General features: G+C 46.8%; 1 protein-coding gene and 1 long non-coding RNA gene across 7 annotated transcripts; one reads left to right on the top strand and one right to left on the bottom strand.

The window, feature by feature from the left end:
* Positions 1-10620: 10620 nt before the first annotated feature.
* On the bottom strand, positions 10621-13683 carry LOC145538840 (uncharacterized). Its single transcript, XR_014077270.1, has 2 exons — positions 13555-13683; positions 10621-11016 (listed from the first exon to the last, which is right to left on the bottom strand). It is a non-coding gene; the product is annotated as an uncharacterized LOC145538840 (long non-coding RNA).
* Positions 13684-13744: 61 nt separating this feature from the next.
* ZDHHC19 (zDHHC palmitoyltransferase 19) lies at positions 13745-25584 on the top strand. 6 transcript variants are annotated; one of them, XM_081571573.1, is made up of 8 exons: positions 13745-13964; positions 14270-14391; positions 14939-15078; positions 15888-16060; positions 16425-16530; positions 24156-24241; positions 24586-24790; positions 25362-25584. In XM_081571573.1, exons 1-8 carry the CDS (start codon positions 13819-13821, stop codon positions 25479-25481), a joined length of 1098 nt encoding a protein of 365 aa, XP_081427699.1. In that variant the 5' UTR covers positions 13745-13818; the 3' UTR covers positions 25482-25584. The 6 variants fall into 6 exon arrangements, with proteins under 6 accessions (XP_081427699.1, XP_081427700.1, XP_081427701.1 ...); XM_081571574.1 differs by having other exon boundaries at positions 25445-25584; XM_081571575.1 differs by having other exon boundaries at positions 25452-25584.
* Positions 25585-27632: the final 2048 nt, after the last annotated feature.

The following is a 27632-nucleotide window of genomic DNA, read 5'->3' on the forward strand; positions in this document are numbered from 1 at the left end:
TGTGAGAGTTGGACGGTGAAGAAAGCTGAGCGCCGAAGAATTGATGCTTTTGAACTGTGGTGTTGGAGAAGACTCTTTAGAGTCCCTTGGACTGCAAGGAGATCCAATCAATCCATCCTAAAGGAGATCAATCCTGGGTGTTCATTGGAAGGTCTGATGTTGAAGCTGAAGCTCCAATACTTTGGCCACCTCATGCAAAGGGTTGACTCATTGGAAAAGACCCTAATGCTGGGTAGGATTGGGGGCGGGAGGAGAAGGGGACGACAGAGGATGAGATGGTTGGATGGCATCACCGACTCGATGAACATGGGTTTGGGTAGACTCCGGGAGTTGGTGATGGACAGAGAGGCCTGGCGTGCTGCGATTCATGGGGTCGCAGAGAGTCGGACACGACTGAGCGACTGAACTGAACTGAGTGATTTCTACTAATGTTAAATAAAAGCATAGAAAACAGAGCTTATACTATGATATTTGCAGTGCTGGTCTTGAGTGGTGGGACCATACATGGCTTTTCTTCTTCATACTTTTCTCTATTTTCATATTGACTTTCCTAAATTATTTTTGCAATGGAAATGTTTAGTTAAAAAAAAAAAAACAGACAAAATATAAAGTCCAGATAGGCAGAAAGCAAAATTAATTCAGTAGATTTCTAAAAACCAATGTCCTTTGTTGGGAAGGGGAATACAGCTGGAGGCCCCTCCTCGAGGGACTCCCCCAGCCCCTGCTTGACTCTTGTCCTCATCAGCTCACTGAGAGCTGAGAGTGGAAACAGCTCCTCCAGAAGCCATCACGTCAAAGCCTTTCTCAGTCTTCACTGTCCTTGACTATTCCCTCCTCCTTGAAAATCTCTCCCATCCCTCTTGACTCCAGGAACCACAGTTCTGGCTCCTCTCCTGGAGACCTTAGGTCTCCTCTACTGATTCCTTATCCTCTCCCACACCCTTTGTTCTCCAGACTCAACCATTGCATCTCACCTCTTCTGTTTATTGAGGTTTAGGATTTCCCTACCATCCCTCAGCCGCCTAACAATCACCTGAGCCATTTCTACCTCCAAGACTTTATAGTGCTTGGCTGCTGCCTGTTCAGTTTTTCTCCCTGAGCTCCCTCTGTCTGGCCCATTCTCATCACTGAGCTCTCTGCTCAAATGCCCCTCCTCAGTCAGCAACCCTTGAGTGTCCAGTGTGGTGTTATCTCTCCCTCCCAAGTTCCCCTCACAGTGAGGTTATTTACATATTTATTGCGTGTCCCCATAGGGTGATGGTAGTGTGAACGCCACAAAGGCAGGGAGTTGGTCAGGCTTGCTTTCTGTTCGATCTCCAAGTGCATGCAACAGTAACTGTGACTATTTGATCAATGAAAGAAATGACTACATGAGGCTTCTTACAGTCATCTCTATTTACAAGCTTTTCCAGGAAACTAGGCTTAGAGTTTAGCACCTCACCCATGATCACACAGCATGAAAGTGACAGAGCTGGGATTTAAACCCAAGGGTTCCTGATCCTAAACTAAGCCCATTCTCTTCACCATTACACATGCTGACTCTTGGTGTGTGTTCACGTAACTGTGGGAAGAAATGTGGAATAATATGAACCATCAAAAGTTGCTTAAGTTGATGAAGGTGGAGGTGAGGCATATCCCAGGTATTCAGTATGGAAGTGCTTTTGCAGTTTCTTGTATCTGATGCCTTTTGTGCTCTATTCTTTCTCCTACTTGCAGTATCTACAGGCTCTCACATTCACTTCCACAGGGCAAAAGCTGAGAGAGAACTTCCTTAGTATCCATAGCCAACACCACTACTCAACCTCAAACTCATTTATCTCCTTAGAAGATCGTCCTCTGTCTTATTTTTCTGTATCTTAACAGATATTATGAAACAAAAGTTTCTGATGGCTCAAGGATTTTTGGAAACACTTTAAACAAGGTTAAACATGTTTCTTTCCTGCAGAATATAAGTTTTAAATCTGATTTATATTGTTAATTTCCAAAGGGAGGTCACAGAATATAGCTTTAACAGAAATGATTTTTCTACAGGCTCTGTTTTCATGGAGCACCCCTTGGGATTAGTATTCCAAGGAACATATTTTGGGAAATACTTGTCTAACTGACCTGTTGAATACAACTATACTTTAGCAACTAGCAAATTCCCATTGTATCTGTAACAATGAAGATTACCTTTTTAAATAATAAAAACAATATAAGAACATTAAAACTTTGAAAAAAAAGTTTTACCCATAATCCTAGGTAGTTCCTAACCAAAAATTATTCTCATTTTTGCACGTATTTCCATGGAGGTGAACAGCATAGGCTCTAAGCTCAAAGTAAAATTCCATTTACTTCTTGCTCTATAATCATGGGTAGATTATTATCCTCCAATTAAACCTCTTAGCATGTGACTCAATGGTAGTATTTGCTTAATGAAAAGTAGCTTTAAAAAACATCTTGGTTAAAGTGTATACATATTGTATTACTGAGATCATACTGTAAAATTTTGCATTTGTTTTTTCCACCTAACATTTCATCACAGCCTGTCAAAAATTATTTTTATAATTATCTTACAATTTAAAATAAAATAAAGAGAATAATAGAGCTGCATTAATGTATCCATAATCCATTTTGAAGAGTTATGATATTGCTAGCTTTGCTTCGAAAGTTATTCTTAGAAAAATAAAACATTACAGGTGTACTTGAAGACCCTGTATATATCTCCAGGGTCCTTTTCCCTTCACTTATTTCACCTCCCAGGGCTAACTACTATTCTGAAGTTGGTATGTATCTTTTCCTGTATGTTTTAATTGTTTTTACAACATATGTACATGCTCAACATATTATATTGCTTTGCATTAAAAAAAAATCTATATAAATATTTTCCACTCAACATTGTTTTCATGGTTGTTATTATTTTCATTGTGACAAACAAATGCTACCGTAAGCATTCTTAGACGTGTCTCCTCGGCACGTAAGGAGAGTTCCTCTATTCCTCCCAGTCTAAGATCCTGCAAGCCATATGGTATGGCCAAAAAGGAAAAAAAAACACAAATAGTGGGTTTAAGTTGCAGTCTGGGTTGTGCGGTTGCAGTTATTATATTATTGCTTCAATTACTCTAGTCTTATAATATATAACCTTTAATATCAGGTAGGGCACATATCCTCCTTACTCTTTTTCAAAATTGTCTTGGCTTTTCTTGGCCCTTCACTCCCCCCAAATAAAAGTTTGGATCAGTCCATTAATAAGAAAATCCTCTAGGGATTATAATTGCAGTCATATCACAGGCATTTCAAAAACAAATTATTCAAAGTTTCAACAGTTCTTCCAGAATAGTTCTTTCTTAAATAGCATTTAAGAAACAAAGAGTTTATAAATGAAGGAGGAAGAGGTTTCACCGTGTTGTCCAATCGGCACTTCTTCCTGACTCTCCTATTTCTGTCAGTGTCATCATCACTGTTCAGATTCTCGGAGTCATCATTAGAGTTTCTTTTTCTTTCACTTACCTTGTCTAAATATTTACCAGAGTGCCTGCTCTTTCTTTGGATTGCCTGTATTTTTCCAATCTGCCCTTCCTTTCCCCGACACTGCTCTGGCGCAGGCTCTTGCCCTTCCTGTTAGGCTGGGGCACTGACCTCCAATTTATACCCCTGCTTCTTAAGGTCCTTACTTCCCAAAGTCTATCTTGATTACTAATTAATGGTCCTGAAATACTATCCAGCTCCTCCCAATCTCAGGGCCCTCATCCACTCCTTCTGCCTGCAGGATAAAGTACAACTCTTCTGCTTGACATTCAGCAGGCCCCACCTTACCTGCCCAGCCCTCTCAACTGTCCCCTGCTTCCTCACAAGTAACCTTGAATCTCCCCAGTGCCTGCAGAACCTGCCTACTCCTTCTATCTCCACTCCAGCTCCCTACTTTCCAACTGTTACTCACTCCAACAGTTCAATGGGGGAACAAGGCATCTCCCCAGACTACCAGACCCAGAATGGTCTACCTACTTTGAATATCCTCGGTGCTTCTATTTCCACATTTTGCAGCAAAGCAATGTGTGATCCATTTTCACTGTGTAAGATAGGGTTTCTCAATCTCAGCACTATTGACCCCTTGCCCCAGCTAATTCCCTGGTTGTTGGGACTTTCCTTTGTTTCCAGGGCAACCTCCCTGGCCTCTACCCCACTAGATGCCAGTAGCACCCTCTACTTGTGGTGACTGGAACTGCCTCCAGACATTGCCCCAAGTCTCCTGTGGGACAAAGTTGCCTCTGGTTGACAACACTGGTGTGTGAGAAGACTTGTGTCACCATCTGTGCTCTCTGAACAAGAAATCCCTGGAGTCGGATGTAGCATCTGCTTACTTGCCTGAACCACAGAGCAGCTACAAGGCACCCCTGGACCTCCTCTGGCAGTTGGTATTCACTCTAGTTCAGAGCATCTGAAATGTAGACATGCCCATATCTGCCTCCTAGTACACACTGACCACACCCTACTGTTCAGAAAGAGTCTCCTCCTTGAGGTAACAACATCAGGAAGGAGAATAGGAAAAGCATTAAGGATAGAGACACAGATTCCTACTCATCAACGTCTAAGAGGTGGTTGATCATGCAGTAAGAAAACAAAATACAGTATAGATGGGAGCCACATTTGCTATCAAGATGCTAGGGTCATTTGATTGTCATGTTTTAGGTGTCCAGGGAATGAACAGAGTCCCATCCTATGCCTTTCACTTTCAAAACCAATTTGGTAATAGGAGCTAGTTGGCCAACACTGTCAGAATACTTTTACAGGTTCACCTAAGTTTTAAGAATATTATTCATAATAACCACTCTCCAGAGCGATATAGACTCATTTTAAGGAGGCTGTTGTGCAGGCCTCGAGGGGATTCTGTGGGGCTTTGGGCACCCACATGAGTCCCTGGGTGGCCCTGGGGTCTGAAAAATGCTCCAGGTCAGTGTCTCCCGTGTGAATCGGAGAGTCCAAACATACAGGCTTTTCTCCAGGCCACACAGCTGTGCCCCTCTTTTGACTTTTTGGCTCTTCCAGAGATGTACTTTCCCCAGCTTTTTAGAAATTTTTAAAATTTTTGACTGTACTACGTAGCATATAAGATCTTACTTCCTTAACCAGGGATCAAAGCTGCACCCCCCGAATAACCTCTGGACCACTAGGGAAGTTCCCTAAAAGGTTTTTACCAAGATTGACACTGGGTCAGCCATCCTCCCAGACACTCCCTCTATGCTGGCCAGCTCAGGACCAGCATAGAGGGACCATGCTCCCTCAGCTCCTCTCAGCTGTTTTGACTTCCCCCTTGGTATGCTCATTTTTCCTTCTTTCAGTTCCCTCTGGGTAGGGTCCCTGACTCACCTCTCAAAAGCTGGGCTGCAGTGGGAGGGTAAGAGAAGCAGGCAGAGGGGACGCTGTAATTGATTTTCAGTATCTCCAGAAGATCTGCCGTGTACCTGGAAAGACACCAGCCTGTGTTCAGAATATGGGGACTTGGGGCAGGCGGGTGGGTAGCAGAAGGGACACCAGAAACTTGACACTCTCTCGAACACTCCTAGGTTCAGGGAGTGTCTCCATTTCCCCTCAAGGCCCAGGTGACAGTCTGCCAGTCTGGCTGCAGTGCTCAAAAAGCCCACAGTCCATTCCCTCCACTTCCACAGGGGCAGCAGCCCAGGGGGTGGCTAGGGAGAAAAAGCAGGATCCCAGAGAAAGAATGGACCCTTAGCATCAGGAATGGGTCCCCATCTGGTCAAAGCTCTACGCATGTCCCTCATGCCCCCTCCACCTCTGGGATCTTCCTCTGCCTGGTTGGGGGCCAAAGCTAAGGCTCTGAGGGGTCATACACTCACCCTTCCCCACAGTGTCCCTGAGGACCTTCCAGGATGACCAGACCATTGTCAGTCCTGTCTCATTCTTGTGCTGAGAGGGAGGTAGGGACTGGCCAGAGTGAGAGGGCCCCCTGCTGCTTAGCAGCTGGCTCCTGGCTAGGGGCCTGCCTCCCTCACTCACCTGGGATCGAGCCTTATCTGAGTCCTGCCTGGCTCCATCGTCTTCTCTATCCGGCTTTCCTTCCGGGCAGGCACTGAGGGCCAAGGAGAGACAGGGAAGTCAGGGCCCTGAGGGGAGGCAGCTTCAGCTGACTGCTGCTTGCAAGACTGGCCGTGGGTTGGCGGAGTGGCTGGATCTTCCCCTCTGGCTCTTTCCCTCCTCAGGCCTCCTGTGCCCACGAGTTCCTTTCTCAGAGTTCACCTCAGAGGAATTTGAACCCCTCAGCTGGCTGAGTTCCCTGCTTCCTGACTCCTCCCTGCCTGTAGGTGTGGTTCCCCCTACCCTCCCTCCCGTGAATGCCTCTGGCCACCCCTTGACCCCAGTCCACCTTCACTCTCCATCCCTCCTGAGGAGACTCCCAGGGCCCTGGTAGAGACAAAATCCTTGATCCACCCCACAGTCCCCCCTGCTGAGTGACCCCCTCCCCCTCAGAACCCGGCAGGAAGTCAGGCTCTGTCCCCATGAAGGTGGAAGTCAGGGCCGAGGCTTTGACTGTATTGGTGCTATTGGCTTGGTGTGCAGAAAGGAGGGCAGCTGGGAAATCCAGATGAGGCCCAGCCTAGGGCATCCTGACGACAGGCTCATCCAGACAAACAGCCCTGAAGGTGCAGCAAATGGGCGGAGGGGAGTATTTAAGAGGCAGTCACTGAGTGGGATCTCTGGGCACTTTGACAGGTTTTGAAAAAACTGCCAAATGGTATGCTTATGAACTATTTTATTGATTGGTGATGTCTCTTCTTGCTCTCTCCTTAAACCTATTTAAGGCCAAACATAGTACCCCTAAGTTCCCAGCAGAGGGCCTCACACATACTGAAGTGCTCCTTAGAATCAGTTGCATGACAGATAAAATAATGAAATCACAGCAACAGTAGCTAACGCCTGTGGAGTGTTTATGCAACAGGTGGTACAGGAATTGCTGCATATTCCTTATCTCATTTAAACTTAACAAGTACTCTTGTAAGGTAAATGCTTTTTTAAAATTTGTTTTTTAATCGGAAGATTATTGCTTTACAATGTTGTGTTGGTTTCTGCTGTACAAAGAAAATCAGCCACTGTTATATATACATATATATATATGTATCCACTCCCTCTTGAGCCTCCCTTCCCTCCCATCCCACCCCTCTAGGTCCTCAGAGCACCAGGCTGGGCTCCCTGTGTTATATAGAAGCTTCCCAGTAGCTAGCTATTTTACACATGATAGTGTATATATGTCAATGCTACTTTCTCAGTTCATTAAAGGTAAACGTTATCTTTACTCTCATGTTAAGATAAGGAAACTGAGGGTCAGAGGGGTTATGACACTACACTAAGCTGGATACATGGTGATATGGAGAGAGGCAGAAGGGACCTGGGTTAGGGGCTCTGTTGAGGCTTAGATGAAGTTCTTGATAGTAAAACAACAACAACAGCAAAAAAAGCCAAGGAGAGGGTCAAGAGAGTAAGTTCTGGGAAAGCAAAAAAGTCCCCCTGCTCTGGGTTGGTGGGTAGATGCTGTCAGAGGAAGCAGTTACTGATGTAGTAACAAGAAGACTCCTTACTCCTGTCCCTAAGTAGCTCCTCAAAATATCTCCTGAGGATCAAGAAGAGTCCTCTCTCTTCATTATCCTTTTCCTAAAGTACAGTTCTCCGGACAGGACAATGCAGTGATCCAGGAGTCTCAGGGGCCAATGACCTCCCGAAGTGGAGATAGGGCACAACCCGTAAGACAAGGGCACTGACCTCCAGAGGGTCAGTCGCCTGGGCCCTGCCCTAGCAAAGACTCAGGCTGACTCAGCTTCCTCAAACCATTTCCACAGGCATGCTCCCCGCTCCCTGGGTCATTCATCCCTACCCTGATGAGAAGCCTTGAGCTTAATCATCCAGAGCCCTGAACTTTAGACTTCCTTAGAGCAGACCATAGGGCTTCCCCGGTGGCTCAGCAGTAAAGAATCCACCGGGCAATGTAGAAGACGCAAATTTGATCTCTGGGTCGAGGAGAAGCCCTGGAGAAGGAATTGGCTACCCACTCCAATATTCTTGCCTAGAAAATCCCATGGACCAAGGAGCCTGGCATGCTGTACTCCATGGGGTGGCGAAGAGTCAAACACGACTGAAGCAACTGAACAACAAAAACAACAGAGCAGAACACAGAATGCTGAGGATGTTCTCTGAAACTTCTCTGGGACAGAATTGTGGGACAGGGGTGTGGGAGGCAGGAGAGGAGGTCTGAAGAGCAGGAGGGAAGGCTGCTGGGCAGGGGCTGGGAGGCCCAGGGGAGACTGGCTAATCCTCAGGATGGATGGTGACGCAAGGCAGAAGGGCAGGTGGTTGGGGAGAGGGAAGGCCTTAGCTCTCAAGTGGTGCTTCTGCCTCACCCAGAGTCCCTAAGTGACTATCTTTATACAGTGGGACCCATGGATTAATCAAGGCCAGTCTGTCCATAGCTAAGGTGTGGCTAGAAGATGAGGTGGGCCAGCCAATCAGATTCTTCTCTTGCTAATTTAGGACTGCTACCTATGGAACCTTGATTTTTAGAATCAAGAAGAATGAAGTCTTTATTTATTTATTTATTTACTTTTGTTTAATTTCCTCTGCAAAATCATATGGTAACATAAGGCATCTATTACTTCAGTTCTGGCTTTCTCAGTGTAAGGGTCATTTTTGAAAAATACAAACTGATCATAAATTTCATCAGTTTTTCCCTAGGGCTCTCAAATCATTTGATATTCAAAGGCCAGTCTTTCTCTTTTAAAATACTTCTTCCTGAGATAAAATTCACATAATATTCACTCCTTCAGTCATTTTAAAGTAATTCAGTGCATTGTAGTATATTCATAATGTTGTGTACCCATCACCATTAATCTAATTGCAGAATATTTTTATCCTCCAAATAAACCTCATGCTTCTCAATTATTCTTTCCTCTCACTCCATGGTAACCATTAGTCTACTTTCTCTCTATGAATTTGCCAGTTCTGGACATTTCATCTAAATAAAATCATACAATATGTGGCTTTCTGTATTTGACTTCTTTCATCTAACATAATGTTTTCAAGGTTTATCCATATTGTAACATGTATCAGTGCTCATTCTTTTTTATGGCTGAATAATATCCCATTATCGGAGAAGGCAATGGCACCCCACTCCAGTACTCTTGCCTGGAAAATCCCATGGACAGGGGAGCCTGGTGGGCTGCCGTCTATGGGGTCGCACAGAGTCGGACACGACTGAAGCGACTTAGCAGCAGCAGCAATATTCTGTTGTATGGATATATACCATATTTGAAAAATCAGGTAATGGCATTTATTCATCAGCTATTGGACATTTGGTTTGTTTCCATATTTGGCTATTATGAAAACTGCTGCTACTTTACTAAACTTATTTATTAGCTCTAATTGAATGTGTGTATGTGTGTGTGCATGTGTTCTTCAGGGATTTCCATATACAATATTGTGTCATCTGCAAATGAAGATAGTTTTACTTCTTTCTTTCCAACGTAGATGCTTTTCTTTCTTTTTCTTGCCTAATGGCTCTATAGAACTTCCAGTACAGTGTTAAACAGAAGTGGCAAAAGCAGGCGTGCTTGTCTTCTTCTTAATCTGACAGAGAAAGTTTTCAGTCTTTCACTATCATGATGCTGTGCTTAGTCGCTCAGTCGTGTCCAACTCTTTACGACCCCATGGAATGTAGCCCACCAGGCTCCTCTGTCCATGGGGATTCTCCAGGCAAGAATACTGGAATGGGATTATGACACTAGCTGTGGGTTTTTCAAAAATGTCCTTCCTCAGATTGACGAAGTTCCCTTCTATTCCTAATCTGTCAAGGAATCATGGAAGGATTTAGCCAAATGCTTTTTCTTTTTAAAATCAGTATATTTTTATTGAAGTATAGTTATTTACAATATTGTGTTAGTTTTAAGTGTTGTTGTTTAGTTGCCAAGTGGTGTCCAATTCTTTTGCAACCCTATTGGACTATATAGCCTGCCAGGCTCCTCTATCCATGGGATTTCCCAGGCAAAAATACTGGAGTGGGTTGCCATTTCCTTCTCCAGGGGATCTTCCTGACCCAGGGATTGAACCCATGTCTCCTGTATTGGCAGGTGGATTCTTTACCACTGAGCCACCTGGGAAGCCTGTTGCAGTGTATTCAGAAGTGGAAATACAATGTCCTACCCATGAAACCTATATAATATTAAAACCGACGTTACCGCAATTAAATGAAATTTTTTTAATTAAAAAGTTAAAAATTGTATTCTAATATAACTTCAATCAACATCATGAAATGCTACTTCTTTTGCAAGATTTTAAATGTCACTTTGCAATAAGTTATCATTATACTTGAACTTGGCATTGTTTTGTGTTACAGTTGAGATGGAAAAGGAAGATGCTAGTATTAAATGAAAGGTGATGTCTGAGTGGAGCCTCATTTCTCATTCATTAGTGAATATTTTTGTGTTCTGATGTTTTCATTTACTACACAACATCATAAGTTTAGAGAGTCAGATAATGACAACTAAGAATGAAAAAAGGCTCCTGGATCCTAAAACTGCAAATATCAAAATACATGGTGCTGAATTCAGTAAATCAATGAAACAAAAAGCCCACAAATTCTAGAGCTTAGACACAGAGTGTTTATTAGGGAATGATTTGGGGACCAACACCTGTGAAAGGAGAGGGAAAGAAGGAAGGGAAGGAAGCAAGGCTGAGCAGAGGGAGACGTTGATCTGTGGTCAGGGCCTCAGCCTCCTCCAAGGTCACATGGGGGCTAGGACGGCTCCTCAGAATTGTCTTGCACTGGAAAAGCATCTGGACCTTTATATCCTCATGTTGGACCACTCCTTGGATGCAAGCTGTCCCTGGAAGGAGGTTTTCTTTAGGGGAGGCAATCTCCGAAGCTGAGGCGGTTTTCTAGCCGATGGGGGAGTAAGCTCTTCATTCCTGAGAGGGTTCTGGGAGGCACCTCACAGAGCTACCTGCACATCTTAGTAGGTATGAAGAACTTAGTATCTGTCATAAGAGGGAAAGGAACATTTATTCCATAAATGATGCTGAAACAATTGATTATAATGATGTGGGGAAAAAACACGATTAGACCTTCACCTAGTATCTTACCCTGATGTTAATTTCAGATGGGCTTAAGAGTTAAATGAAAAAGAAAACAAGAAATATAAATATCAGATAGAAGAAGGGAAAATAAGGTAAGATGATGCTAAGGAAATGATCCATGCATTTGATTACATAAAAACAACAAAAACTTTACACTAAACATTGCATACAAAATTAAGAGGCAAACAATAAATTGGGAACATATTTGTAACAAACACAGCTAGAATTTTTAAGATAAAAGAGCTCCTGAAAATCTGAAAGAAAAACCCAACACTTCCATCAAAATCACAGTGAGTTATCATTTTATACCCATTAGGACAGATATTATAAAAGACAAACAAAAATAGAAGAAAACAAAAAGTGTTAGCATGGATGTGAAGAAATTGGGGTCCTTGTCCATTGTTAGCAGGAATGTAAAATAATGCAGTTGTAATAGAAAATACTACGGCAGTTCCTCAAAACACTAAACATAGAATTACCATATGACCCAGAAATTCCACTTCTGGATATATACCCAAAAGATTGAAAAGCGGAACTTGAATAAACATTTGTGCACCCATGTTCATAGCAACATCATTCACAGAAGGTGGAAACAGTCTAAATGTCTATCAACAGATGAATGAATAACCAAAATGTGGCATATGCATACAATTAAATATTGTTCAGTCTTAAAAAGCAAAAAAATTCCAATACATGTTACAACATACCAACTTCCAGGACTGCTAGGGCTCAAGGATGAATCTTGAGGGCCTTATGCTAAGTGGAATAAGGAAGATTCCAAAGGATAGATGTATGATTCCACTTTTGTGAGAAATAGTCAAATTCATAGAGACAGAAAGTAAAACAGTGGTTACGATGATCTGGGGGGAGGTGGAGTGAGGAGGTATTGTTTAATGGTATAGAGTTTCCTCTTGGGATGATGAAAAAGTTCGGGAGTGGATAGTACTGATAGTTTATACATAACATAAACTTTATGTTATGTATATTTACCACAATAAAAAAACAGAAAAATACTTCCACATTTGAAACGTGAACAAGAAAAAGATGTACAAAGGCAATTCACAAAACTACAATAAAATGATCTATGGATGTATAAAATATTTAATTTCATAAGTAATTTAAGGAGATATAAATTAAAAGATCAAGTTATCATTTGTCATCTATAAAATTGGAGAAACAATTTTACATTAATACCTACTATAGTGTAGGTATTATGATATCGGTATGCTCATAATAGCAGTATAAATGTATACAAACTCTCTAGAAAGCATTTGTAAATTATGCAAAATATGTTTTAAATATTCACATTCATTGGCCCCAAGTCCAATGATTCTACAGAAACAGCTGGAGATGCAGGCGTCTGGATAACCGCAGAGGGCACCTATGGAGCAAAGAACACAATGAAGTCGGGGAGCAAGCCCTGAGAATATACGTGGCAGAGAATTCCAGGGCAAGAGAAGAGCTAGTGTGAAGAACCCAGGACTGGAATATACCAGGTGTGTTTGAGGAACAGCAAGGAGTGCTGTGTGCCTGGCTGGTGTGGAGTGAGTAAGGGGCTGTTAGGAAACGAGGTCAGAAAGTCAGTGGGTAAAGACCAGGAAGGGCCTTGAAGGCCATGGCAAGAACTTTGGGCTTTACTCAGAGGGGGCTGGGAACAACTGGAGGGTTCTAAGCAGAGGCCACAGTCTAAGTTTTAAAAAGACAGTTACTTCATCTCAGTGGCCTCCTCAGTTGGTTGGTGGTAGCCTCAGTTCTGAGGCTAATCTGAGGCACCCAAGCCGCAGGCCTGTGTGCTAGCTGCAAGAGGTTTCTGTGGGTGTCTGGCATTTTCAGGTCCAGCTGGGCTGGAGAAACAGTCTTTGCTTTCATCAAGACTTAGAGCTCAGGGAATCCGCCAAACAAACACAGGGAGGTTCTGACGCTCAGTGGCTAAAACAAATGGCAAGTGTCAGTCGTACGTAACAGAAAACCCAGTCATTTTCTCACATAATAAGCAGCTCAGAGGGAGGCAGTTCAAGGCTTGGGGAAGTGACTCAGTGTCATTACTGTCACTCTGTCTGTGCCCCGTGTTGACTTATTGCCTAATGGGTTGAGGTGGACCCAGCCAGCACATCTAGGTTCAAAACAGGAAGAAAGGGGCAAAACTGCACCAACTGTGTCTTTTTCCCCTTTAATGAGGAAAGCAAAAGCCTTTCCAGAAACCCTGCAACGTTTACTATGTCTCATTGACCAGAATTTTGTCATGAAGCCAATCCTGGAAACAAGGGAAGATTTAGCTGCCTCCTCTCCCAAAGTGCGATTTTGTAATAACAAAAAAGGAACAGATAGAGATAGAACGATGAACACTGTTTCCTCTGAGGAGCATTGATCCTGAAAGGTGAGCAGCATCATCCATCTCCTCCCCATGTTTCTCTAATCTCACGTGGTATTGAAGCCAACCTCGCAGGGACAGGACCCCTCAGTCCCCAGCACAAGCAAGGGTGTGGTTTGTTGTCAGGAGTGATGGTCACTGGCTGCAGACAGTTGTGCTGGAGAGCTGCTAGCCCCATTATCCTCAGCCTCTGTGATGTCACACTGGGACTCCTTTCTTTCCACTCTAGGCTGTGGCTTCCAAGGCTGCTGTGGCCGTGGAGCTCCTGGAGCCAGCAGCGGGAAGGGAGCCTGGTGACTCTCATCTCCCCTGGGGGCACAGGAGGTCCAGCCATGCCGCTCTTGAAGGATGCCATGCCGCTCATAAAGGAGCCCCACCCCCCACCTCAGGCCCCGCTCCCCTGGGTCCTCCCAAGCTTATTTGCCGCCTTCAACGTGGTACTGTTGGTCATTTTCAGTGGCCTCTTCTTCGCATTTCCGTAAGTCTCCCTGATAGCTTTCTTACAGAGCAACAGAAAGGAAAGCAGATAATGATAGTACGGAGGTAGGGGGAGTGCAGAAGAGGGGTCAGGAAGGCAGGATGTTCTAGGCAAAGGGAACTGAATGGTATAGAGGTATAGAGGGCTTGGTGCATTTGGGAGCTGCAGGTGGTTGGTAATACAGGGTGACTGGTGGAGTCTCCATGGATCTGTCACAAGCCTGGATATTTAGAGCAAGGTTTATGGTCTGTGGGTGCTGACTAGGTGAACTGGAGCTTCAGGGCTGAGTCCTGCTCTTGTCTCAGTTGCAGGTGGCTGGCCCAGAATGGGGAATGGGCCTTTCCCGTCATCACAGGCCTCCTCTTTATCCTCACCTTCTTCAGTCTCATTTCACTCAACTTCTCCGATCCGGGCATCTTGCATCAAGGTGAGACATTGGCCCCCTGGGGGCTCCTGCCTGCAGGGGTGATCCCTAAAGTGCTCCTCCCATCTCCCCCCACCACCACTGGGGCCTCAGGGCTCCTTCCCCCCATGTCCTCATTTGCTCAGGCCCTGCATCTGCCACTTCATTTCTTGAGCCATGGAGGTGTGAAAAAAACAGAATCTTGGAGGTTTTCCAGTTTCCTTGGAGGGGAGGTCCAGGGCAGAAGTTCCTTGGGAGAGAAGCCAGCTCTTCACAACCACTCAGTTTTCTCTTCCTCCTCCCTACCACACAAATTCCATAAAGTGTCAGTTACAGTACCAAAGGCCTGAGTTCACAAAGAACTCCTCGGGCTGGAAACCCACTTTCCCTGTGACTGCCAGCCTCTCTAAGCCTGGCCAGCTTGCTCAGTGAGGACTAAGGATTCCCCTGCCACCTGGTCCCCACTCTTCCTGAGCCCAGGGATGCTGTGGGGCTACCCGTCCCCACCCTTCTGCTGCAGCAGACTGATGGAAGGGCCTCCGACTGCTGCTCAATCCTTTTCCCGTGCCAGGATCCAATGAACAGGGCCCCCTGATGGTACATGTGGTATGGGTGAACCACAGGGCCTTCCGCCTGCAGTGGTGCCAAAAGTGCTGCTTCCACCGCCCGCCCCGGACCTACCACTGTCCCTGGTGCAACATCTGTGTGGAGGTAAGTGCCCCTCTCTCCTGCCCACCTACTCTCCCAGCACCTGCCTGGGACCAGGAGGCCTACTCACATGGGGGCCAGTGGTGGGTGTGAAACTACTTCTTGGACTGCTAAAGACCAAAGGTGGCAGTAATTCCCAGACAGTCTTGATCACTCAGGCAGGTTACTGCCTCTGTGCCTGCACCTTTTCTGGGAGGCTGGCCCCTTCCTGCACTTTGACGTTGTAGAGGGGCATCCACATCTATGCTGGGCCTGGTCAGACACCTCTGTTCTTCCTAGGGCTCAATGACACTGGATGTCCAAATTTCCTCGGCAGGCTGCAGGACCAGCCAGGAGAACATCCTGCCTCTTCTGAAAAAAATGTCTAGGCCAGAGGGTCTCCTGGTCTCCTGGGTTCTGAGCGCACAGTCTGCAACAGTTCACCAATGTGCTGTCTTAACTAGTCCTTACAACCCTGGGAGACTGGCTGGGCAAGGGTGTTATTATTAGGCTCATCCAGTGGATGAGAAAACAGATGCCCAGAGATATTCTATGTCCTCTCCGAAGTTACACCAGGATTTGTCCCAGAGAAGAGCAGGCAGGTCCTGTCTCCAAAGCCTCTTGACAAGATGTGCAGCTCTGTGAGCGCTGCGGTGCTCTAACTGGGTGAATGCCCGCAGGGTTAAGGACTTTGAGGCTCAGATTCTCCTTAGGAATGGGAGCCACTTTGTGAGGTCAAGGGCAGGGGTTTAGAGGGAGCGCATAAGATCTGGGGGCGATAGAGCCTGGATCAGAGATTGGGTCAAGGCATGAGTCCTCTCCCTCTTGCCTAGGACTTTGACCACCACTGCAAGTGGGTCAATAACTGCATCGGTCACCGCAACTTCCGCTTCTTCATGCTGCTGGTCCTGTCCTTATGCCTCTACTCGGGTGCCATGCTGGTCACCTGCCTGATCTTCCTGGTGCGCACGACCCACCTATCCTTCTCCATGGACAAGGCCATCGCGTATCTGCTGGGCTGTGGGGACCCACGACCCAAACAGTGAGGGTGGCGAGGAGCTGTCAATAGAGGGGCGGAGTCACGGGGCTGGCAGAGCTAATAGTGAGCGGGGTTAGACGGTGAAGCCGCCTGAGAGGACCAGCCTGGGACGAGGTTAGGGTAGGTAGGGTCAGAGAGATGGGTGGGGATAGGAGGAACTGCGACGCGGTGAGCTAGCAGGGTCAAGGCTGGAGCGTGCTAGAGGTGGCGCTGGCCCTAGGCAGCAGGGTGAGCGGGGAGCGGGTGGGCGGGGCTTGATGTGGGCGGAGGTAGGTGAGGGGCGGGGCCAAGGAGATCTGTCCGGAGGCTCTGCTCCTTAGCTGCCCTGCAGCATCTTTGTTGCTGTACCCGCCGCCGGCTTCCTGGTGCCCCTCTTCCTGTTGCTGCTGATCCAGGCCGTGTCGGTGAGCGCGGCGGAGCGCTCCTACGAGGGCAAGGTACGCGGGGACGAGCGGGGCGCCATGATGGTATCGGGCTGTGGGTGGTCACCTTACCCCTCCTGGGCTTCCGCACCTGCCGCTTTCTCCTTCGCCCTGGTCTTTGATGGCCTGAGCTCTCTGGAAGGTGCCTCTTGAGCCCTTCCAGACGCAGGTTCAGCTCAGATCTCACCTCCTTCCGGAGCTCGGTGGTCACCCTTCTTCCTGGGTGCACTGCGTCGAAGGTACACGACTGAGTGCTAGGCCGCGTGCGCATTATTTTGAGCCGTGGGCGTGGAGGCGAGTAATGCTGCATCTTGCGCGTGTGTTGACAAGGGACCGGAAATCAGAGTAACTCACCGGACACCAGCGAACGCGCTGAGAGAAGGGCCTGCCGACATTGTGTAGCACTGAGAATTCAGTGAGGACCGCGGTGTTGAGTAGGACGTGCCACTTAGCGGTTTTGGACGGCAGAAGGCGAGGCATTGCTGTGAGGGGCAAAGATTGCAAAAAAGCAGGGAAGCCTAAAAGTCTGTGGAATGTTGGTAGGAGGATGAGGGAACATTTCTAATTGCAGCACGTGTGGCATGCGCAATCAAGTGATCTGCCTGGGATTGGCCAGATTTAAAAGGCAAAGAAGTCAGGTGGATAATTTAATCTTGGTGCAGTGGAAACTTGGAAGCCTTGATAGGATTTTTTTCTTTACACACAGTAAAATTCACCCTTTTTAGTGCACAGTTGTATGAGTTTTGACAAACATACAGTTCTGTAACCACTGCCATAACCAAGATTTAGAATAGCTCCATCCACCCTCCCCTCACTCCCCAAATTCCCTCATGGACTTTTGTAGTCCATTTCTCTCCCTACTTGCAGCCCTTGGCAATTACAGAATTGTTTTCTAGCCCAATAGTTTTTCGTTTATCAGAATTGCGTATAAATGTAATCATAGCCTTTTGAGTCTGGTTTCATTCACTCAGTGTAATCCATTTGAGATTCATCCAGGTTGTTTCCTGTATCAGGAGTTTCCTTCTTTTTTATTTGTGTAGTGTTTCATCATACAGGTGTGTCACAGTTTGTTTACTCATTTTCACCAATTGAAGGATATTTGCGTTGTTTTGGGTTTTGGTGACTACAAATGAGGCAGGACAGGAGAATGTTGGATCCCACCAAAAAAAGATACCCCATGTCCAAGGGCAGAGGAGAAGCCCCAGCAAGATGGTAGGAGGGGCAAAATCGCATTTAGAATCAAACCCCATACCTGCCAGAGACACTTGGAGGGCTCAAACAAACCTTGTGCACACCAGGACACAGAGACCTCACAGAGACTGAGCCAGAACTGTGTTTGAGTGTCTCCTGCGGAGGTACAGGTTAGCAATGGCCTGCCGCAGGGGCAGGGGCTCTGGGTGCAGTAGACCTGGGTATGGCATAAGCCCTCTTGGAGGAGGTTGTCATTAACCCCACCATAGAGCCACCAGAACTTACACAGGACTGGGGAAACAAACTCTTGGAGGACACAAACAAAACCTTGTGCACACCAGGACCCAGGAGAAAGGAGCAGTGACCAAACAAGAGACTGACCCAGACTTGCCCGTGAGTGTCCAGAAGTCTCCGGCAGAGGCGTGGGTCAGCGGTGGCCTGGTGCAGGGTTGGGGGCACTCAGTGCAGCAATGCATGCATGGGACCTTTTAAAGGAGGTCACCATTATCTTCATTCAGTTCAGTTCAGTCGCTCAGTCATGTCCGACTCTTTGCAACCCCATGGACCGCAGCACACCAGGTTTCCCTGTCCATCACTAACTCCCGGAGTTTACTCAAACTCATGTTCATTGAGTCGGTGATGCCATACGCCCATCTCATCCTCTGTCATCACCTTCTCCTCCCGCCTTCAATTTTTCCCAGCATCAGGGTCTTTTCCAATTAATCAGTTCTTTGCATCAGGTGGCCAAAGTATTGGAGTTTCAGCTTCAGCATCAGCCTTTCCAGTGAATATTCAGGACTGATTTCCTTTAGGATGGACTGGATCTCCTTGGATCTCCTTGCAGTCCAAGGGACTCTCAAGAGTCTTCTCCAACACCACAGTTCAAAAGCATCAATTCTTCGGCACTCAGCTTTCTTTATAGTCCAACTCTCACATCCATACATGACCACTGGATAAACCATAGCTTTGACTAGATGGACTTTCATTGGCAAAGTAATGTCTCTGCTTTTTAATATGCTGTCTAGGTTGGTCATAACTTTTCTTCCAAGGAGCAAGTGTCTTTTAATTTCATGGCTGCAGTCACCATCCGCAGTGATTTTGGAGCCCAGAAAAATAAAGTCAGCCACTGTTGCCACTGTTTCCACTGTTTCCCCATCTATCTGCCATGAAGTGATGGGACCGGATGCCATGATCTTAGTTTTCTGAATGTTGAGTTTTAAGCCAACTTTTTCACTCTCCTCTTTCACTTTCATCAAGAGGCTCTTTAGTTCTTCTTCACTTTCTGCCATAAGGGTGGTATCATCTGCATATCTGACGTTATTGATATTTCTCCCAGCAATCTTAATTCCAGCTTGTGCTTCATCCAGTCCAGCATTTCTCATGATGTACTCTGCATATAAGTTAAATAAGCAGGGTGACAGTATACAGCTCTATACAATCAGCAAAAACAAGACCAGGAGCTGACTGTGACTCAGATCATGAATTCCTTATTGCCAAATTCAGACTGAAATTGAAGAAAGTAGGGAAAACCACTAGACTGTTCAGGTATGACCTAAATCAAATCCCTTACAATTATACAGTGGAAGTGACAAATAGATTCAAGGGATTAGATTTGATAGACAGAGTGCCTGAAGATGGAGGTTTGTGACATTGTACAGGAGGCAGGTTTCAAGACCATCCCCAAGAAAAAGAAATGCAAAAAGGCAAAATGGTTGTCTGAGAAGGCCTTACAAATAGCTGTGAAAAGAAGAGAAGTGAAAGGCAAAGGAGAAAAGGAAAGATATACCCACTTGAATGCAGAGTTCCAAAGAATAGCAAGGAGAGATAAGAAAGCCTTCCTAAGTGATCAATGCAAAGAAATAGAGGAAAATTTTTTCTTCAAGAAAATTTTCTCTTCAAGAAAATTAGAGATACCAATGGAACATTTCATGCAAAGATGGGTACAATAAAGGACAGAAATGATATGGACATAACAGAAGCAAAAGATATTAAGAAGAGGTGGCAAGAATACACAGAAGAACTATACAAAAAAGATCTTCATGACCCAGATAACCACAATGGTGTGATCACTCACCTAGAGCCAGACATCCTGGAGTGCGAAGTCAAGTGGGCCTTAGGAAGCATCACTACAAACAAAGCTAGTGGAGGTGATAGAAATCCAGTTGAGCTATTTCAAATCTTAAAAGATGATGCTGTGAAAGTGCTGCACTCAGTATGCCAGCAAATTTGGAAAACTCAGCAGTGGCCACAGGACTGGAAAAGGTCAGTTTTCATTCCAATCCCAAAGAAAGGCAATGCCCAAAAATGTTCAAACTAGCACACAATTGCACTCATCTCACATGCTAGCAAAGTAATGCTCAAAATTCTCCAAATCAGGCTTGGCTTGAACAGTACATGAACCATGAACTTCGAGATGTTCAAGCTGGATTTAGAAAAGGCAGAGGAACCAGAGATCAAATTGCCAACATCTATTGGATCATTGAACAAGCACAAGAGTTCCAGAAAAACATCTACTTCTGCTTTATTGACTATACCAAAGCCTTTGATTGTGTGGATCACAACAAACTATGGAAAATTCTTCAAGAGATGGGAATACCAGACCACCTGACCTGCCTCCTGAGAAATCTGTATGCAGGTCAAGAAGCGGCAGTTAGAACTGGACATGGAACAACAGGCTGGTTCCAAATCGGGAAAGGAGTATGTCAAGGCGGTATATTGTCACCCTGCTTATTTAACCTATATGCAGAGTACATCATGGGAAGTGCCAGGCTAGATAAAGCACAAGCTGGAACCAAGATTGCCAGGAGAAATATCACTGACTTAATGGACATGAGTCTGAGTAAACTCCGGGAGTTGGTGATGGACAGGGAAGCCTGGCGTGTTGCAGTCCATGGGGTCGCAGAGAGTCGGACACGACTGAGCGACTGAACTGAACTGAACTGAAATGAGGCCATTATAAATGTTGGTGTACAGGCATGTGAATACAAGTTTTCATTTTTTGGGGGGAGAGATATGTACTTAAGAGTGATGTTGCTGTGTCATATAGTAACTGTATGTTTAACTTTATAAGAAGCTGTCAAATTGTCTTCCAAAATGGCTGTACCATTCAATTTCCATAAGCAATGTATAGGAATTCCAGTTGCTCTGCATCATTAACATTTGGCATTGTCATTTTTAAAAAAATTAAGCCGATCTAAGAAATGTGTAGTGCTATCTCATTGTGGTTTTAATTTGCATTTTCCTAATGACTAATGATTTTGAACATCTTTTCATGTTCTTGTTTGTCATCAGTTTATCTTTTTTTAAAAAGTATTTATTTACGTAACTGCGCCGGGTCTTAGTTGCAGCTCATGAGACGTTTGATCTTCCTTTTGGCTTGTGGAATCTTTTAGTTGCACGGCATTCGAACTCTTGGTTGTGGCATGTGGGATCCAGTTCCCTGACCAGGGATGAGTCTGTGGAATGTTGGTAGGCACCCCCGCATTGAGAGTGTGGAGTCTTAGCCACTGGACCACCAAGGAAGTCCTGCCATCATTATATCTTTGATTGAAAGTCTTTTCCATTCTTTGACCATTAAAAGTTGGTTTGCCTTCTTAAATATTGAGTGTTAAGATTTCTATGGCTCAGGTGGTAAAAAATCCGCCTTTAAAAAAAAAAAAAAAATCCACCTGCAATGTGGGAAACCTGGGTTCAATCCCTGGGTTGGGAAGATTCCCTGAAGAAGGGAATGGTTTCCTATTCCAGTATTCTGGCCTGGAGAATTCCATGGACTGAATAGTCCATGGGGGTCGCAAAGAATCGGACATGACTGAGTGACTTTCACTTCACTTTTCACTTCAAGATTTCTATATTCAAGATTCAGATATGTGTTTTGAAAATATTTTCTCCACGCCTGTCATCTCATTTTCTCAACAGTATCTTCCAAAGAACAGAAGTTTTAAGTTTTGATGAATTACGTTACCAGTTTTTTCTTTTATGGATTGTGCTTTGGTATGTAACTAAGAAATCTTTGCCTGTCACAAAGATTTTCTCATATTTTTTCTTGATATTTTATAGTTTTAGGTTTTATATTTAGGACTATGATTCATTTGGGGTTAAATTGTGTATATGACAGAAGGTATGTGTCAAGATTTATTTTTTTTTTGCTTACGGGTTATTTCAGCACCATTTCTGAAAAAGATTATCCTTCCATTGAGTTGCCTTGGAATATCTGTTGGGCTATACATGTGAAGATGTATTTCTGGACTCTTGATTTTTTTTTAAATCAATACCACCCTGTTTTGCTTAGCAACTTTATATTGTCTTGAAATCATGCAATGTGAGTTCTCCAACTTTGTTCTTTTACAAAGTTTTGTTGGTTATTCTAGTTACCTTGACTTATCTTACCTAAATTTATATAAATTTTAGAATCAACTTGTCGATTTCTATAAGAGCATTTACTGAGATTTTCATTTGGATTTTGTTTGAACCTATAGATCAATTTTGAAAATTGACATTTTAATAATACTGAATTTTTGAATCCATGAACATGGTATATCTCTCCATTTATTTAGGGCTTCTTTGATTTATTTCATTAGTGTCAATTTTCAGCATATAGATCTTGACTACATTGTGTTAGACCTTTTTCTAAACATTTTGTTTTTTGTGTTATAATTTTTAAAATTTCATTTTCGTTTGTATTTTAAAATAATTAATTAAGCTGCACTGGGTCTTAGTTGCAGCATATGGGATCTTTAGTATCTACATGCAAACTCTTAGTTTGGGCATGTGGGATCTAGTTTCCTGACAAGGAATTGAACCTGGGCCCCCTGCATTGGGAATGCAGAGTCTTAGCCACTGGACCACAGGGAAATCCCTCCATTTGCCTATTACTATAAGAAAATACAATGGATTTTTGTGTATTAGTCTTGAGTCTTACACTTTTTCTAGACTCATTTATTAGTTCTAATTGCTTTTTTGTTGATTTTACATAGAAAATCATGTCATGATTCGTTTCTTCCTTTCCACAATGTATGGCTTCATTTCTTTTACTTTTCCTGCATTCCCTTGGACTTTCAGTACTCTGTTTACTAGGAGTGGTAAAGTGAACATCCCTTACCATGAGATTCCTTCCACGTGGCAATCATTTTTTATTAAAGCCTGTTTTAGGAAGCCTGTAGTTGGCTGCATCACTGAGGGAGTAGCTGGAGACACTGAGACAGCTGAAAGGACAGAGGAGACCTCTTTACCCACCATTTCCCATCCTTCCAGTCACCACTTAATCACTCCACCCCACCCATTTTTGGTTCTCAGCTCATTTGTGACTCCTCTGCACAGCCCTTGCTCATCAGCCCCCTGTGGTCTGCATGTCTTCTCTCTCTAGCCTCAGTGCCTCATTTCAGCCTCTCCTGGGCAGCATTCTCCCTTCCCACATCCTGTGGTTCTTACAGCCCAAGTCAGGCCATAGGCCTGCCCTGCCTCCACTGCTCAGATGGGGCTGTGTCAGTCCGTGATCTCCAACCTTAAGAAACCTACATGTGATCTGCACCCTGATTTACCAGACAGGGCTCTTTCCCATTGTGCATGTGTGCTAAGTCACTTCGGTCATGTGCGACTCTGTGTGACACTATGGACTGTAGCCCGCCAGGCTCCTCTGTTCACGGGATTCTCCAGGCAGGAATACTAGAGTGGATTGCCATTTTCTCCTCCACGGGATCTTCCTGACCCAGGGATCGAACCTGAGTCTCATATCTCCTGTATTGGCAGGCAGGTTCTTTACCACTAGTGACACCTGGTAAGCCCTCTTTCCTGATACCAGGACCCATTTCAGGCATTCTTCACACACCTCAACTTCATTCCTTTCCTACCTCCAACTTCTGCTGGGACACTTGCTTAGATCACAAGGGCTCTGGAGCCAGATTGCATAAATTCAAATCACAGTTCCACAACATACCAGCAAGGAGATCTTGGCTGTGTTACTTAGCCATCTGGTGCTTCAGTATCCCCATCTATAAAAGGGAGCAGCCTGGATTAATAAGCCACCCTTCCAGATAGTGAAATTCAGTGAAGGCACAATTTTAGAAGGAAAGAAAAAATGAGACGTGGGTAAGTAGACAAGTTGAAGGAGCAAGGATGGAACTGCCTTTGGAGCAGTTTAGCAGCAAAAGGAAGATCCAAAAGTGTATCTGGAAGGAGGTGGCCAGGGGAGACAGAGGGGGAGGAGATTGTGAAAGGCTACAGGTGATGGGGGAGGACCCCTGTGCAGGCAGGAGATGTGGGTATGGTGCCAGAGCTACTCACCAGTGGGTTGTGGGACACCTTACTTGACCTTCCGGCTCCTTTGTCCTTGGAGTCTGGCCGCAGCTCCAGGCTGGGCTGGGCTGAGCTCACCAGCACCCAGAGGGATGGTATGGGTGTCCTGCCCCGTCCTGCTGGATCTGAGCTCTTCTTCCTGTCCTCACCCCCTCCAGTGCCGATACCTGCAGGGATACAATCCCTTCGACCATGGCTGTGCCAGCAACTGGTATTTAACAATTTGTGCACCACTGGGACCCAAGTGAGTTGGCAAAGCAGAAGCCTGGTGGTGGCCCCTGGGGCTGGTGGGGTGGGGTGAAGCTGGATGGTTTCCCCTGGCCCCTTAGCATAGCTCCTGGCCCCTGACGCTCACTGTTCCTCTTCTTTCGGAGTTTTCTCCAGGACCTAGTGGGAGCCCCTGAAGCCTCCCCTTTCTTGCCTCTGTGGGTTCTGGCCCCAAGAAGAGGGGTTAGAAGGGGCACTGCAGCCTGGAGGAGACAGGTGCCAGCTCCCTGCAGGCCCAGGCCCAGGCTGTGTGCCCCCCAAGACTGAGAGGGACCATGCCAGGAGGCCATGGCCACCTGCATCTGGCTTGTCGCTCCCCAGGTATATGGCCGAAGCTGTCTGGCTGCAGAGAGTGGTGGGGTCTGACTGGGTGCCCATACAGACCCCGCACTTCCCAGCGTGCCCCTCTGTGCTCACTCCCCCTGCCTTCCCTGGGCCTGAGTCTGGCCCCCAGCCTCAACCTCTGGGTCTCTACAAACCAGGGATGGGTCCCCCAGGGAGCGGTGAGGCTGCAGTCCTCCAGGAGGTGAGTGTGTGTGTGTGTGTGCATGTGTGTGTTGGGAGAGGGCGTCTGCAGATTGTGGGTGTGGAGAGAAGGCCCCTGGTGTTGGGCTGGCCCTGAAGCTGGAGCACTCAGCTGGAGGGAGGGGGATTTTAGGCCTGAAGAGTGTTGGCAGTAGATTCACAGACCTCCAGAATACCCCAGGGGTCCATGGACTCACAAAGGAAAAGACCACACTGCTCACTTGCTGGGTGGCCTTGGGCCAGTCACTTATCCTTTCTGGGCCTCAGTTTCCTCAGCTCTTCAGGAGAACTGAGACTAGTCCAGTGGTTTACCATTGGTGGGGGGGATGGTGGTGTGTGATTCCCTTATTTAAAGGCACCTTTTACTGTGAAACCGGGTCTATGAACCATGGGAAGTGGAACATTAGGGATGAAGTGGGGGTGGGTAACCCACAGCCCCCCAGGGACCCTGCCGCCCCCTCCTTTTGCTCTGCCTGTTGGCGGACGGTGGCCTGGGCAGTGTCTTGCTCCGCAGTGGGTGGGCTGTGGGGCGGGGCTAGAGGAGAGCCCCCATCCCCCCAACTCTGTGTTAGCTCCACGCCAGCCCCGTGCTTCCCCGGCTGCGGGAGACCCCCAGACGAGGCTCTGTCTACTTCTTGCCCTTTCGCCCCGGGAGATGCCAGGAGTCCCTGCACCCGAACCTCACCTCTTGAGCCTCTCGTGAAGACCCTGTGCCCTGCCGCCTGCCCTTGCCCACTCCCCTGGAGGGAGTACTGAGACCCCCAAGCGCATTAAATACCCTTTTCCTACCTTTTACAACTGTCTGCTGCACTGTCTGTCCTGGGTGCGAGGGAGTGTGAAGGGGGCGGGCTCTGAAGGTCTGGGACGAAGCCCCCCGGAGAGAAGAGCCGGGGTCCAGTACTGACTGGCTCTGCGACCTTGGGTAAGACACTCAGCATTGCTGTCATCCTTCAAATGGGGCAACCATAGCAACCACAGGGAAGGCTGAAGATGATGGAAGAGAAAACGCAGCGATGCCGCAGTGTCCGCCCAAGTCCCACCCTCTGCTCTGCTGCACCCCTGTCTGGCTGCAGGGGGCGCCCGTCGCCTGGGAATTCTCCAAGCCGGACCTGATCAGCCGGCACACTGGAGCCTAACGTGAGGGCTGGGGCTGGCCCTCTGGCTGGGAGTGGGCCCTCCCCCTGCCTCATCCCGGGAAGTAAAGGGGTGAGAGGATTCTTTGTTACCCTCGGGATGGGCACTGATCCACACTGCTTCCTACCACTGGTGTATCCAGGTGAAGGGGGTGTGGTGAAGGTGCAAGGGAAGCGTTGGGTGGGCACCCCAGGGCCCCGTGAAGGTATGCGCTTGTGTGTGCATGCCTGTTTGTGTGTTGGGGGCCCAGCCTGGGGAGGTGGGTGACCTAAGATACAGGACTTGGCTCCAGTTCTCTCTAAGCTGGGTCCCCTTTGAGGCTGCCCTTCCCTCTCCCTCCGCCCCAGGCCCAGCCTCACCCACCCCTCTGGCTCTATGTCTTGGGCTCCTGGCCAGCCTTGTTCAACCCAGAGATTCCAGTTCTATCTCACCCCATTTGCCTTGGTCCCAGGGTCTCCCCTGTCCTAAGCCCCCTTGTTTTCTCAGCTCTCAAAATTAACCTTGGGTTCTGGGGAGGGATGCAAGGTACTCACCACCTTACAAAAAGGCAGCCCAGTTTTAACCTTGTTGTAAAAGGCCTCAGTGGCCACATTAAAAATCCTCAGGGGTCATGTTTACAAGTAAAGCTGAAGCAGCCATCCCTGTCTGGGAAGCCCACTGTGCATGGTCGCACGTGTGGGGACAAGGACATGAGACTCTCTGAGCCCCGGGCCCCAGGTGTGTATGTGATGCACAGATCTGTGTGAGGGGCCTGGTTGTGTGTGTTCTGAGAGCACAGCTCTGCCCAGGCTGCCCAGCAGTGAGGAGAGGCTCTCAGTCCTCCTCCCAAATGGGAGTCCTCAGGGTGGTCCAAGCCTCCACCAGAGAGGAGGAGGGTTCGGGAACCTGGGCCGAGGCCTGGATGGAGGGGTGTTCATGGAGCTGGCTCACCCCTTCCTCTGACTCCCCTACACTCTCTCCCCCAAGCCTTGGGCATTCTTAAAAATTCTTTCCTGCCAGGCTGGGGGCTTCTATTGAACTGTACCCACCTTTCCTTTCTGCCTTCTCCACATTTCTGCTGAGCCTGCCCTTGACTCCCAGACACACCCCTTGCAGTCCTTGGACCACTGATATGGGGAGGGGTGTTATCAGGTCCGAAAACGGGGCCAGCTCTCCACACACAACCCGGAAGCCCTGCAGTCCCTACCGCCCCTTGGACAGGAACCAAGAAGTGACCCCCACCCCTGCAGGGCTGTCCAGGTGCCCACATGTCTGGAGCCCCTCTGTGGGGTCCCCAGGCCACTCCTGGAACCAGAAGGAAGGAGGGGGAGCCTGGAAGCAGACACCTCCTTTTCATCTTTACACCTTTCCTCCATGACCTTCTAGAAGGTCAGGGCATGCGGGGTGGGAAGAGCCCTGGGCCAGCAGTCAGGAGACCTGGGTGTCACTCAGCTCTGCTACCAACTAGTGTGCTATGGGAGCGAGCCTCTTTCCTCTGCTTGGCCTCAGGGCCCTCGTCTGTAAACGGGGAGGACCATCATGGCTAGCTTACAGAGGTCAGAGTCCTAAGTCGTTAGAGCTGAAAGAGCCTTAGGGGTTACTTCATCCAGCTGCCCCTGCACGCTCAATTTCACACATTTTCACTAGGGAGAGAAGGAATGGAATGACTCAGTGTCCAAACGTGTTCTCCGTTTCCTGAGCTGCCCCTCCTGTTCCTGCTCCGGGCACCA

Source organism: Giraffa tippelskirchi, chromosome 2 (assembly GCF_054371585.1).
Source record: "Giraffa tippelskirchi isolate mGirTip1 chromosome 2, T2T-mGirTip1v1.2.pri, whole genome shotgun sequence".
In the NCBI taxonomy this organism is placed as follows: domain Eukaryota; kingdom Metazoa; phylum Chordata; class Mammalia; order Artiodactyla; family Giraffidae; genus Giraffa; species Giraffa tippelskirchi.